The sequence below is a fragment of the Pelodiscus sinensis genome, chromosome 2 (genome assembly GCF_052426305.1).
Source record: "Pelodiscus sinensis isolate ZL-2025 chromosome 2, ASM5242630v1, whole genome shotgun sequence".
In the NCBI taxonomy this organism is placed as follows: domain Eukaryota; kingdom Metazoa; phylum Chordata; order Testudines; family Trionychidae; genus Pelodiscus; species Pelodiscus sinensis.
Genome location: NC_143053.1, coordinates 48,393,621 through 48,407,824, shown reverse-complemented (window position 1 = coordinate 48,407,824; position 14,204 = coordinate 48,393,621). Strand labels below are relative to the sequence as shown.

The 14,204-nt window shown below is 39.9% G+C and overlaps 1 protein-coding gene across 8 annotated transcripts in view; it reads left to right on the top strand.

Annotated features, from left to right (window-relative positions):
* Window positions 1-14,204, top strand: part of RALYL (RALY RNA binding protein like) — a 562,192-nt gene that overhangs the window by 472,723 nt on the left and 75,265 nt on the right. For 5 of the 8 annotated variants that reach the window (XM_025179532.3, XM_075920454.2, XM_006112993.5 and 2 more), the window contains one exon: window positions 2,284-2,379. The exons of the other annotated variants lie outside the window; for them this stretch is intronic. In XM_025179532.3, the coding sequence (XP_025035317.1) occupies window positions 2,284-2,379 (96 nt within the window). The remainder of the gene's footprint in view (window positions 1-2,283; window positions 2,380-14,204) is intronic. 8 annotated transcript variants of the gene reach the window in all.

The window sequence follows — 14,204 nt, the reverse complement described above, 5'->3', positions numbered from 1 at the left end:
GCATGTAGATTAGCCAGATCGGAAGAGGGAAATGAAGCCGCGATTAAAATAATCGCGGCTTCATTTAAATTTAAATGGCTGCCCCGATCTGCCGATCAGCTGTTTGTCGGCAGATCGGGGGAGTCTGGATGCGATGCCCCGACAAAGAAGCCTTTCTTCATCGACACAGGTAAGCCTCGTGAAACCAGGCTTACCTGTGTCGATGAAGAAAGGCTTCTTTGTCGGGGCATCGCGTCCAGACTCTCCCGATCTGCCGACAAACAGCTGATCAGCAGATCGGGGCAGCCATTTAAATTTAAATGAAGCCGCGATTATTTTAATCGCGGCTTCATTTCCCTCTTCCGATCTGGCTAATCTACATGCCTCCGTCGACGGAGGCATGGAGTCTGGACACAGCCTTAGAGAGAGGAATAAGGGATGTTCCGAAAGAGGAGATTTTTCCGAAATTTGGCCCTCTGTAGACGGGCCCTCTTTTGGGAAAAAAGCTGAAAAAGATTTGCAAATTGCAACTTGCAATTTGCATATCTTTTTCCACCTTTTCCTGGCAGTGCAGACATAGACTTACTCATCAAATTCAAGAAGTAAAGTTGGCTCCTTCAGTAGCTCTGCTATGCTTTTGCTAGGTTGAATGGAAAAGTAGAATCTACAATATATATACAGCAAAATTAGAAGCAGGTATTCATCCTCCTGTCATGAATTTCTATTAGTTGTAGCAAGAGTATGCTGCTTGAAACTGTATTTACAGTAGATTAATCATACTTACATTATAGGATCCTTTAAAAATAGGGCCAAAACAATGGACCTTGGAACAAAACAGTGAATGCTTGTGCTAGCGTGGGTTACACTAGCATGAAACATACATTGACTCCTTGTCCTAAAATTAGAAAAAATAAAATTTATGAGGCCTTCAGTGGTGCAGTTCAACAGGCAATCACGGATGCAAAGGAGTGATTTGCTTCTGAGCACAGATTTATGATCCATAATTAGACACTGGATCCCCCATAATAATAACATTTCCTAATTGTATACTAGGCTGTAATTCAGGGAAGGGTACAATTCAAGGGGACTACAAAAGTCTGCAGAAATGTGAAACTGGATTATAGCTCTTGCCTGTAGAGCAAGCTATCCAGCTACAGAGGACGGCTGGCACATCACCGGGGGAGGAGGAGATGGCTCTGTTACAGGAGGGATACTGGCAGCTGGTTTCTTCTGGCAGCAGGCAGTGATCCACTCCTACTCCCATCCCACATGCCATGGCGATAGAGAACCATTACACTGCCCTGGCAACAAGGTACGATGAATCACCCCCTAAAATGGAGGAGGAGAATCCATGTACCCCCAAGACTGGGAGGTCTGCAGAAGGAAACAAAAGGTAGTGGTGGCGAGAGACTCTTTTCAGAGGGAGAGGGAGAGGGAGCCCCTGTCTGTCACTCTGACATGGCATCCCAAGAGATATGCTGCCTACCAGGAACCTGTATCCAAGACATTAAGGAGGGATTGTCAAGGATCATTTGGCTCGCTGATTACTGCCCTATACTACTCATCTGCGTGAGCACTATTTATACTGGGAGGTATGACCCTCAGAAGCTCAGAAGTCACCACAGGGCTCAGAGATGGCAAGTGAAGGAGCTGGGACCTGCCCTAGCACTTCCATGCAGTTGATGTCTCCTTTGTGTTTACTGCAGCCCCACCAGAGGACAGGGCTGGGGGTGGTATTCAGGGTGGTACAGCTACTGCTGGATAAGATGCCAATGCGGGGATGCTCAGTGGCCCCATGTGCTTCTCTACTGTGCTTCCCAAGAGAGCCCTAGGAGGAAAGGAGCAGAACATTGGCAATTTCTCTGGAAGGGCTATACTGTCCCCAGGCCTGTCCTCCAGCAGGGCTGCTGTACAGACCCCAGGCAGACACAGTTGAATGGAAATGTTGGAGCACCCTTTGCTGCTGCAGTTCCGAAATCTCCGCCGCCCCCTCCCCCCAAATCCCCAGGTAATGTGGGATGGATTGTGGGTAGCAAACAGGCCCAGCCTGGGGGTGGGGCAGAGTCATTTGAAGGGCCATGTGGTGAGATATTGTGCCTCCCCTATTCGCTGATGCCCCACCATAGCAGTAAGAAATTAATTCTACTGGCACCATTGCTCACCTGAGATCTCCGTCCAATCTGAGATCATTCCATTAATAGCTATTCTTTGTTTGCAATTATTTAACCTATTATGTGTCTACATAATTGAGAAACGGTAATTCTTTAATGCTTGCATTTCTCCAGTTTACTTAATGTCTTGCAGGATTGTGTCAAAAGCCATGCTGAAATCTAGTTACATTATGCCGACCGCAGTCGCCCATCCACCAAATCAGTCACCCTGCCAAAGAAGGAAATCAAGGTAGTTTGGCATGATTTGTCCTGGGTAAATCCGTGGTGATTCATCTTCTAGAGGGGTAGCTGTGTTAGTCTGTAACTTTAAAAACAATGAGTAGTCCTGTGGCACCTCAGAGACTAACCAAATATATAGAATCGTGAGCTTTTTTAGGTAAAACCCACTTCACCAGATGAATTGGAGTGGAAATAACAGAAACCAAAAGATATAGATAACAGCTGAAGAAGTACCTGTCAATTGCAGCACCTGTGTTAAGGAGCCTAATTAAGTGTGATGGATGTGTCCCATACATAACTTTTGATGTGGAAATGCAGATGTTAAAAGCAGGAGAGGTATTCACAAATGAAATGTTTTACACAGATTACTTTTTCTGATCTCTGGTTTATACAACTGATGAGCTAATGGCATCTGTTGAACCATCCACTATTTTATCAATTCAAGGATATCTAAAACCAAGTCATTATCATAGAACTATCAGTTAAATAAATTCCTATTAAGCTAAAATCATTTATATTTTATTAATTACAGAAAACATCTCCCCCATTATAGGTTTCAAGCAGGTACTTTCTGACATTTCCCTAAATGCCAAGACTTTAGTATAAAACAAATGTTACATTCCAAGGGGTAGTCCAGAACAGTGAAGGGATGTGTCACCATGACCCTACAAACTGGAGTGCCTCCCATGCTTTGCTGTAATAGCTCCCACTGGGGCCTCTCACAAATAGTCTTTCAACATGCTGTTAACACCCCTAGAGTATGTCTACACTAGCCACCCTAGTTCGAACTAGGGTGGCCAGTGTAGTCATTCGAACTTGCAAATGAAGCCCGGGATTTAAATATCTCAGGCTTCATTTGCATTTTCCCAGGCACTGCCATTTTTAAATGTCCTGTAGTTCAAACTACCTGCTCGCGGCTACACGTGTCACGGGCTAGGTAGTTCGAATTAAAGCTCCTAATTCGAACTACCATTACTCCTCATTGAGTACCACAATTTATGTATCTTTTTCTGCTTTTTTTCTGAAGGAGACTTTTCCAAAATGTGGCCCTTCTACACAGGGCCAAATTTCGGAAAAAACTCTTCTTTCAGAACATCCCTTATTCCTCTCACCGAGAGGAATACAGGGATGCCGAAAGAATACATCCACTTTTTCGGAAACTGTAACCCGGAAAAGCTGTGCATCCTAGACATAGTCTGAATGAGAGGCGAGAGAATTGCATCTCGCTTTATAGTCCAGTCCTGCTTTGAACTTCACTTTTCTGAAGTTTACTCCTAGATAAACTTCATTCCAGCTGTGAGGTTGGAGTTATGGAGTCTAAAGGAGAAAGAGCTGTAGTGCTATGGTTTGCTAAGGTGCAGATCTGTTTCTTCCTGCCGCACCTTCTTTGTCAAAGAATGGCTACTTGACAGGTAAAACTTAAAATACAACAAATAGTCTAGTAGCACCTTAAAGACTAACAAAACATGTAGATGGTATCATGAGCTTTTGTGGGCACAGTCCACTTCTTCAGATGACAGGAATATTAGAAGTTCAGATCCAAGAATAAATAAGTAAAGGAGAGAGGGGGGGAGGAGAAAAAAAGAAAAAAGAGAGAAAAAAGGAGGGGTGGAAAAAGAGAGACACTGAGTAGATATTTCAAATAGTTACAAGAGGCTGATAAGAACAATTAGCATCTCCATTGTTAGGTTGGTTGGATAAGTCATTAGGATGTGGAAGATAGTGTATGAGCCAGCCGATATCCCGGTTCATGCCATTTTCATAAGAATTAAACTTGTGAATGAAGTTAAGTTCCAGCCATTCTTTGTGTATTTGGCTTGTGGAATTGGCCTGAAACAAAACGGTGATTTAGAGGTCCATTAATGAATGTCCAGGCAGATTAAAGTGGTCTCCAACAGGTTTTTGTATATTGCCTTTTTGGATATCTGATTTCTGTGTGTTAATTCTTTCCCATAGAGACTGCCCATTTTGGCCAATATACATTGCAGTGGGGCATTGCTGACATTTGATGGCATAGATCACATTACTGGATATGCAGTTAAATGAACCCCCCGATGTAGTGTCTGATGTGGTTGGGTTCAGTGATTAAATTGCTGGTATAGATGTGTGGGCAGAATTGGCACCAGGGCTGATTGCAAGGGTGGGTTCCTGGATTTGTTTGAGGTTAGGGGGTTGTCTGTACGTCACCAAGATACTATTGACTGAAAGTTATTAGTGTTTAAATAATACATCAGAACGTATATTTAGTACAAATATGTTTATAGCAGAGTGTAGGGTTTGAATTTAGGGGTGCATTTGATCACAAAATGATAGACAGTCCATCATTTAATAGCATATTAAAGTTCAGCTAAAATTTGGTTTGTTGATAACACACTAGGTTCAGTTAAAGTTCTGCATAAAACAGGGAGGATAATAAAGTATGGGCCTACTAAGACAAAGACATTCATTTCTCCAGAATAAAACCCTCTTTAACATTACACAAAAGCCAACATCTCTGGCTTGTAAAGGAAAGTCTTGGGGATGTTTGGTCAAAAAATAGTGTGAATTTAATATAAAAAGGATAATGAAAGATTAATATTTACTAACAGATGTAGGAAGTGGATTCGTAAAGATGAGTTATGTAGTGACAGGACTTCTGGGCAATTAACAGTTTAAAAATATCCACTGGAATCAAAATGTATGTATTATGCTATTCAGTCCTACAAAGTGAGATTATTCAAAGGTTTAGCATAATAAACATGATTCATATTTTGACAATGCAGTATGTCACTAGTTATTGAGTGTATCTGTCACAGTTCCTGAAGTAACTGAACCTTTCATGGCCTCCTTCAGGGAACCCCACTTATGTTTCAGGCATCTAGCCTTGACCTTTCTAGGGACAGGATTCTTCAATTCTCTCACTATAGAATCATAGAATCATAGAATACTAGGACTGGAAGGGACCTCGAGAGGTCATTGAGTCCAGTCCCCTGCCCCCATGGCAGAACCAAATACTGTCTAGACCATCCCTGATAGACATTTATCTAACCTACTCTTAGATATCTCCAGAGATGGGGATTCCACAACCTCGCTGGGAACTTTATTCCAGTGTTTGACTACCCTGACAGTTAGGAACCTTTTCCTAATGTCCAACCTAAACTTCCCTTGCTGTAGTTTAAGCCCATTGCTTCTTGTTCTATCCTCAGAGGCCAAGATGAACAAGTTTTCTCCCTCCTCCTTATGACACCCTTTTAGATACTTGAAAACAGCTATCATGTCCCCCCCTTAGTCTCCTCTTTTCTAAACTAAACAAACCCAATTCTTTCAGCCTTCCTTCATAGGTCATATTCTCTAGACCTTTAATCATTCTTGTTGCTCTTCTCTGGACCCTCTCCAATTTCTCCACATCTTTCTTGAAATGTGGTGCCCAGAACTGGACACAATACTCCAACTGAGGCCTAACCAGCGCAAAGTAAAGAGGAAGAATGACTTCTCGTGTCTTGCTCACAACACACCTCTTAATGAATCCCAGAATCATGTTTGCTTTTTTTGCAACAGCATCACACTGCTGACTCATATTCAGCTTGTGGTCCACTATAACCCCTAGATCCCTTTCTGCCGTACGCCTTCCTAGACAGTCACTTCCCATTCTGTATGTGTGAAACTGATTGTTCCTTGCTAAGTGGAGCACTTTGCATTTGTCTTTATTAAACTTCATCCTGTTTACCTCAGACCATTTCTCCAATGGGGATGGTAGAACAGGGATGTAGGCCACCTGCAATTCACTGTGTCTATTTCAGCAGGTCTAACTTTAGTTCAGCAGCTGCAGTCTGGTACTCTCAGGAATAATGGCTGACTTAACTAGTGACCAATCAGCTCACATAAAGCAAAGTACCACTTATTCAGCATAAAAGCATTACAGAGAATAGATAGACCCTGTGAATAGGATTTGTGGTTCTTTAAAACCTATCATGGAAGATGAATGACACCTCTTAAGAGTATATGATCTTACCAGGTGTCACACATCTTCCATGATAGGTTTTAAAGAACCACAAGCCTTATCCACAGGGTCTAATGCTCCATATCAATTTTTGGATCAGGGGAGGGTGATCTCTCTTCAGATATCACAATGGTCAGCATATACCGTTTTGAATTCTTTGTTTACTGGCCTTTGCAATCAAACTAAATTAGTATAAGCCATTTCCCCCAGGTTGTGAGACCACACTTGGTTCATGCCTTAGGATTTGCAGTTATACCCACTTCCCTACCCCCAGGCACCCCACCCCCATGATTTTAGTTCCAGCAGAAAACCCTGTGAACCCATCCCACCCAGCTATGCACACTCACACAGAATTGGGAACACAACCACTAGCCTATAAGAATACATCAAATGGAGAAAAAAATGGTGTTTCAGTACTCCATCGGTCCATAGCATTTGTCACAGTATCACTGGGGGAAAGAAAGATTAACCCTCTACCCTGGGAAATTCTCAAAAGGCATGTAGATATTAATCTTCATCAATCTGTGACTATAAACATGCATGCAACAAAGTAGTAGTGATAGTACATATTAGCAGCTCAATCACCACTATTTTCTTCAACCTACTCGCATGAACTCATTCCAGAAATTTGTAGACAGGTACATGATGACTTTGTCATACTCTGATTCAGTGTAGAAGATGATCAATTGATGTCCACTTTCTTCAAAGAATGATTGTAATGGTGAAGGGACGGACCTCTGAGAGAAAAGGATGACTGTATATATTTATTCCCACAATGTTACTGTTGGTGGGAAGATAATTTTTTACAGGATTCAGCAACTATTACCAGACAAGGTAAAAAGACTGAAAATGACAAGTGGCATGAGGTTGCCTTTTTCTTCTAGAGTTTGTTTCCTTTAGCTACATGAATGAGAACACTTAAATGAGCAAATGTTCTATTTACAGAAAGATGATTGAAGCTGAAGTTGATGTTATCATCTTCAGAAGGAAAAAAAAACACCCTTTCAGCTTATGAATGCCTTTTTTTAATAGAGGGTGGGACACATTTTGCCATGGGTGGAGCAGAATACTGTACATTTATGGTTTGCAGAGCAAATTTGTTATAGGTCCTTTGTCTCTGCCCGGTCTTACTAACTTTTATAATACTCCTTTGTGGAAGGATAGGGTAAATGGTTGGCAATCCTTCAACCATGCCCATGTGACCAGACCATCATCCATAAAAATCTGAGCTTGCCTCCCCTGAGTTCAGAGTCCTGTTTTCCTCTGAGGCATTGATCAGTGCTCATCTTCACATAGTAGACTCCACCTCTCAATTCATATTGTCTTAAATAAAAGCAAATGTTATTGTTTGTATATAGGTTTATAAAGGAAATAATATTAAAGACCAGGTATGAACTGTGCTCTCCTTGCCAAATAGCCCAGGGTATGTCTACACTACCCTCCTATTTCGAAATAGGAGGGTAATGTAGGCATACCACAATTGCAAATGAAGCCCGGGATTTGAATTTCCCAGGCTTCATTTGCATAAGCGGGGAGCTGCCATTTTTAAATCCCCACTCGTTCGAACCCCGTGCCACGCGGCTACACGCGGCACGAACTAGGTAGTTCGAACTAGGCTTCCTAGTTCAAACTACCATTACTCCTCATTCCACGAGGAGTAACGGTAGTTCGAACTAGGAAGCCTAGTTCGAACTACCTAGTTCGTGCCGCGTGTAGCCACACGGCACGGGGTTCAAACGAGCGGGGATTTAAAAATGGCGGCGCCCGGCTTATGCAAATGAAGCCCAGGAAATTCAAATCCCGGGCTTCATTTGCAATTGCGGTATGCCTACATTACCCCGCTAGTTCGAACTAGCGGGGTAGTGTAGACATACCCCCAGGTAGGTAGGTAGCTCTTGAGCTTAAGCTATGTTTAGTTCTACTTTCCTGAAAATGTTATATCATTCTCTAGCTACCTTTACAGTTCTCAGCCCCTTACTTTGGAGATAGTATTGGATAAATTGCTCATAACTGAAGAACATCTAACATTTATTCATGTTGAGCAAAGTCCCAAGAAGAGTTGGGTGCCTGCAACTTATACTGAAGTCAAGGGTTTGATGTTTATAAATTGTATATGTAGGTTCAAAGGTTCAATAACAAAATTAGCTATATCTGGATATATGATTGATATAACTGTCACAAACTCACATGTATAGAGTGTGACAGGAGATGCTAAAAAGGGCATGTAACTATCTTTATCCTCAGTTGACCTCTAAAACCCAGTACTACATCCAGTTCAAAACACAGTATGACACGGTATATGACATGAATACTGTGCACACCATACTATGTCCAATATGTAAGATCTGTTTTTAAAACTTGGTCCTGTTTTGAGTGATAAGTTACCACAAAGAGGAGTCCTGCAGAAAAAAAGCCTAAGACAGGCATCTAGACCTGGTCAAAAAATACTTGCTGAATAATTTAATCAGTGAATTTTGTGATATTTTTAAAATATTCACCCAGCTGTATAGTCTGGTTTAGCATAGGCATAAAAATTCACTAGGAATGCTTTCAGAGAATGTCCTGTCCTTTTTAGAATGGATTATTTGAAGAATGTTATGAATTCACCCATCTCTCTCCCTTTTATTTTCAAAACTCTAAAATGGGAAGGGCCTTTATACATCTTTTCATCTGTCTCCCAGTATGGTGGCTGCAAAAATGGGCATTTGCTAATAGGAAAAAAATGGTATGTTATTTGCTTCCCCTTGTGGGACTAACTAGGTCATTATCAGTCTCTAGTGCTTTCTATCATTGTATTCACCATCACTGAAAAATCAGTCAGAGCTGGAGACTTAACAATTTAGAATATAATGTAAGATTATTCTCTTGTGGGCAAAATTTGTCCCAAGAACTGAGATGAAAATCCCAGTTTTGTGCTGTTGATAGTAAACAACCTAGCTATTTTTTCTTTTGCATAGTTTTCTTTGATGTGCGAGGAAGTGAATGATATGAGTAAAAGTATAATTTATTACTCCTCACCTGCCAAAGATTAGACAACAATTTACCATAATCACATCCAGGAAATGCTTGGAATCCCTGTAAATAATATCTGGTAGTGAAAGGATAATTTTATTATTTTAAAATGTATCTAGGAATAAAGAGAAGGGTTTTATTTTTAAAAAATCAATACATATTTCACAACTAAATGCATCAGATTGGTTGTAAATGTTATTTAATATACTGAAACAATTATGAATTGTTTAGACATGAAAAATCTAAAAAATGAAACTTTTTTCGGTCTCTTGCCACTGACCCACAGAAAAAAAAACAGTCGGGGGTCACACAGAACCAAAAACCCAAACCTCATCTACTCCCAATTCTCCCAAGATGGGAAGCAAAAAAAAAGAAAAAAGAAAAAAAAAACAAGCCCATACCTCACTCACACTGAACTCGGCATGTGACACACTCCAGCCTGAATCTTGAAGATTTTCCCTACAGCTGAGATGCTCTTGCCCCACATGAGGGCACCAAGGTTCAGGGGTTCTAGCCCTCGTTGTGGAAACTTTCCATGGGCCAGATCAACTTATTATTTCCATGTAAGATGAAGCATCTGCCAACCTGTATTATTGAAAGTACAAAACAAATTCAATGTTCCTCATATAATTACTCCTGTCCCAACCACTCTGTCCCCAAATCCTTCTTTGGAATGCATTAGGTGCACTCCATAATTAATGTAGGTTGCAACAGGAAGTGGAGCTCTCACTGCAGTAGCTAAAGAGGAAGGGGAGATATAGGGCCAGAACTGTTCTTCCAAGCCCAAGAGAGAAGGAAGAGCTGCACTTTCCCTCCATTCATGCTTTCTTGATTCACAGATTTTTAAGGTCAGGAAAGGAACTAGGAGTCATAGCAGACCACAAGCTAAATATGAGTTAGCAATGTGACTGTTACAAAAAAAGCAAACATGATTCTGGGATGTATTAACATGAGTGTTATGAGCAAGACACGAGAAGTCATTCTTCCACTCTACTCTGCACTGATTAGACCTCAGCTGGACTATTGTGTCCAGTTCTGGTCACCACATTCAGGAAAGAAAGGGAGAAATTGGAGAAAGTCTAAAGAAGAGCAAAAAAATGATTAAAGGTCTAGAAAATATGAGCTCTGAGGGAAGACTGAAAGAATTGGGCTTATTTAGTTTGGAAAAGAGAAGACTAAGAGGGGACATGATAGCAGTTTTCAAGTATCTAAAGGGGTGTTACAAGGAGGGAGAAAAATTGTTATTCTTGGCCTCTGATCACAGGATAAGAAGCAATGGGCTCAAACTGCAGCAAGGGGGGGGGGGGTTTAAGTTGGACATTAGGAAAATCTTTCTAACTGTCAGGGTGGTTAAACACTGGAATAAGTTGCCTAGTGAGGCGGTGGAATCTCCATTACTGGAGATATTTAAGGGAAGGTTGGATAGACATCTATCAGGGATGAGCAAGACAGTGCTTGGTCCTGCTGTGGGGGTAGAGGACTGGACTCGATGACCAGTCGAGGTCCCTTCCAGTTCTAGGATTCTATGGTTCTGTGATTCTAGGGTCAGAAGGGACCACAATGATTATCTTGCCTGACCTGTATAGCACAGGCCATAGAACATCACCTAGTAATTTCGGTATCAAGCCCATAACCTTGAATTATAACATATCTTGTAAAAAGATACCGAGTCTTGATTTAAATACCTCAAGTGATGGTGAATCAGACACACTCCTTAGTAAGTTACTCCCCTGTGGAGCATTACTCTCTCTGTTAAAAATGTACATACACTTTTAACCTCGGGTAATACAGTCAATGAAAGGTTGCAGTGACACTGCCCATTAGAAGAAATTGCATTGAAGGATGCTATTTTGGGCTTGAGTATTGGCTGATTTTTGTTTTGTTTTTTTGTTTTCTTTCCTGTTTTAGGGAAGCTGTTTGGCTTCCTTTATTTTGCATTAGCATTTGTATTTTCAATATGTGGCAAAGTTGCCCATGTCCCTGAAAAGGTGCTTTTTTATGTTTGATTTGTGTATGTTTAAATAAAATATTTGTTTTATTATGTTAATGGAGAAAAGAATATTATACTTTATGTCTTTGTTTTATAAAACAATGTCACCACCTTCAATTCTCCCTCATGATACCCAGCACAGAAAAAAATAAACAGAGACTAAATATTGCAGTTGTTTATTTCTTCGAGGCTACATCTACACTGGCATGATTTTGCGCAAATACTTTTAACAGAAGAGTTTTTCCGTTAAAAGTATTTGCACAAGAGAGTGTCTACACTGGCACGGATGCTTTTGCGCAAAAGATGTGCTTTTGCGCAAAAACATCCGTGCCAGTATAGATGCCCTCTTGTGCAAGAAAGCTCTGATGGCCATTTTAGCCATTGGGCTTTCTTGCGCAAGAAATTAACGTGGCCTGTCTACACTGGCCTCTTGCACAAGAATATTTGCGCATGAGGGCTTATCCCTGAGCAGGAGTGTCAGAGTATTTGCGCAAGAAGCACTGATTTCGTACATTAGAACGTCAGTGTTCTTGCACAAATACTCGCAGCCAGTGTAGACAGGTGGCAAGATTTTGCGCAAAAGTGGCCGCTTTTGCGCAAAATCTTGCCAATATAGACACAGCCTGAGAGTTTTACCTAAAGCACAAAGGGAAAGATTTTTAAATGATTTAAAATTATTGGAAAAAATGTTGTGGCTGCCACATTCCACGTATTGCTTTCATCTTCATATTGAAAAATTTAGCTATACTAGATCATCCCTTGAATTCAGGTAGTTCAGTATTCTGCTTATAGTACAGGGCAGTAGTTAATGCTTCAAGGAATATGAAAATGCTTTATAATAAAAGATGCATATATTATAGTGCTGCTTATGGAACCCTAGGATAGTATCTAAACTTCTAGATTAGGGCTAGGCAGGAATTTTTCAATTACAATTTTTTATCAGAAAATGCTGATTTGTCAGAAATAAAATTTTTAGAAAAAACGTATCGGATTTGACAAAACTTTCATGGCGAATGCTTCTCAGGTCCAGGGGAGAGGAAGATTTCAGGTTAATTGTACAATCCAAGTTATTAACCATGAATGGCGCACTAATTCAAAATATATTTTGACTGGCCATTTGAATGGTAACTAGAGATGGTCACAACTTGGAATTTACATTTTGCATGAAATTTTGACTTTCTGAAATTTGTTTTTCTTCTAAATAGAAATGAAGGAAAAAATATACTGTTTTCAAAATGCTTTGTAAAATAGAATTTCTGAAAATTTTCAATTTAAAAAAATTTTCATTCTGGAAAGTTTCAGATTTCCATATTAGAATTATAGTTTTTCAGTTTGAAATTTAATTTTAGTTTTTTAATCTTTTATGTTATTTTACATTGTGGCATGTTAGTAGTAGTGGTGCAATATACACATGAAATAATGTAGAATAGTAAAAATGGTCCTCAAATAACATAAAATGTAAATTAAAATGATTACCTGTTCTATTCATTCCCCCTGAGGCACCTGGCATTGACTACTGTTGGAAAATAGGATGCTGGGCTAGACAAACCTTTGGTATGATATAGTTGTTTTTAAGTTAGTCTTAAGAAAAAATTCCAATACAAAAATATTATGCTTCGAAAATCTTTTCACCTTGGAAAGTTTCGTCAAAGTCAACATGTTTTCCTAAATATATTGATTTTTTTTAAATTGCATTTTTTATTTTAAAAAATGTACACAAAAAAATTCCAACTTGTCCTTGAGCATCAACCATCAACTTATTTAAAGGGTCAATGATGAACAAAGAACTATGCTTGCTATGCTTTATTTTCTGTGAGTTAACATGTATTTTTGTTAAATCTCTGTTTCTAAAAGAGACAGAGGACACAAGGACAGAACAGTTTTACATGAATATAGGTCAACCAAATCAATCATAAGAAATATACCATAAAACTACATGGCCACTTGATTAACTTCAACTACCAACTTAAACTAGGAAATCTTCCTTACATTACTATAATATAAAGCTGAACTGTTAAGATTCTTCCAGTGTAACAGTGGCCCTAAAACAAAAGGTGGAGGAAGAACTAAATTCAAACCCTGTATTGCCTATCACAGTGCTAAAAGCCATTTGCCTGGTTCTGCACATCAACAGATACCAAATATCAGCAAGTGACATATTTTTCGCTTTCTCTTGGCCATTTTGCATATTATTATTTATAAATTCAGTTGGAGCATGATGTAACTGTAAGTATGTTCCACTCAATGATGTATTTTAGAGTATCCTCCATGATTTTTGAAGAAGCTCTTGTTCTTCTTGGCTGCATCTAGACTGGCAAGTTTTTCCACAAAAGCAATTGCTTTTGCGGAAAAACTTGCTAGCTGTCTACACTGGCCGCTTGAATTTGCACAAGGACTCTGACGATCAAATGTGAGATTGTCAGTGTTCTTGAGCAAATACTATGCTGCTCCTGTTCGGGAAAAAGCCCTCTTGCACAAATGTATTTTGCAAAAATGGTGATTGGGGCTTTCTTGCGCAAAACCGCATGTAGATTGGCACGGACGCTTTTTCGCAAAAAAGTGCTTTTGTGCAAAAGCATCCGTGCCAATCTAGACGCTCTTTTCTGCAAATGCTTTTAACGGAAAAACTTTTCCATTAAAAGCCTTTGCGGAAAATCATGCCAGTCTAGACGTAGCCCTTGAGTATACTGTTTCCTGTGCTACTAGACATTCCATGGAAGTAGCATGAACAGTCAGTCTCTTATTGTATGTCTACATGACAGAGTTTTTTTGGAAAAACGGCAGTTATTCCAAATAAACTTCACTTACATCCACACTGCAATTGCATTCTTTTGAAAAAAAATCAAAAGAACTC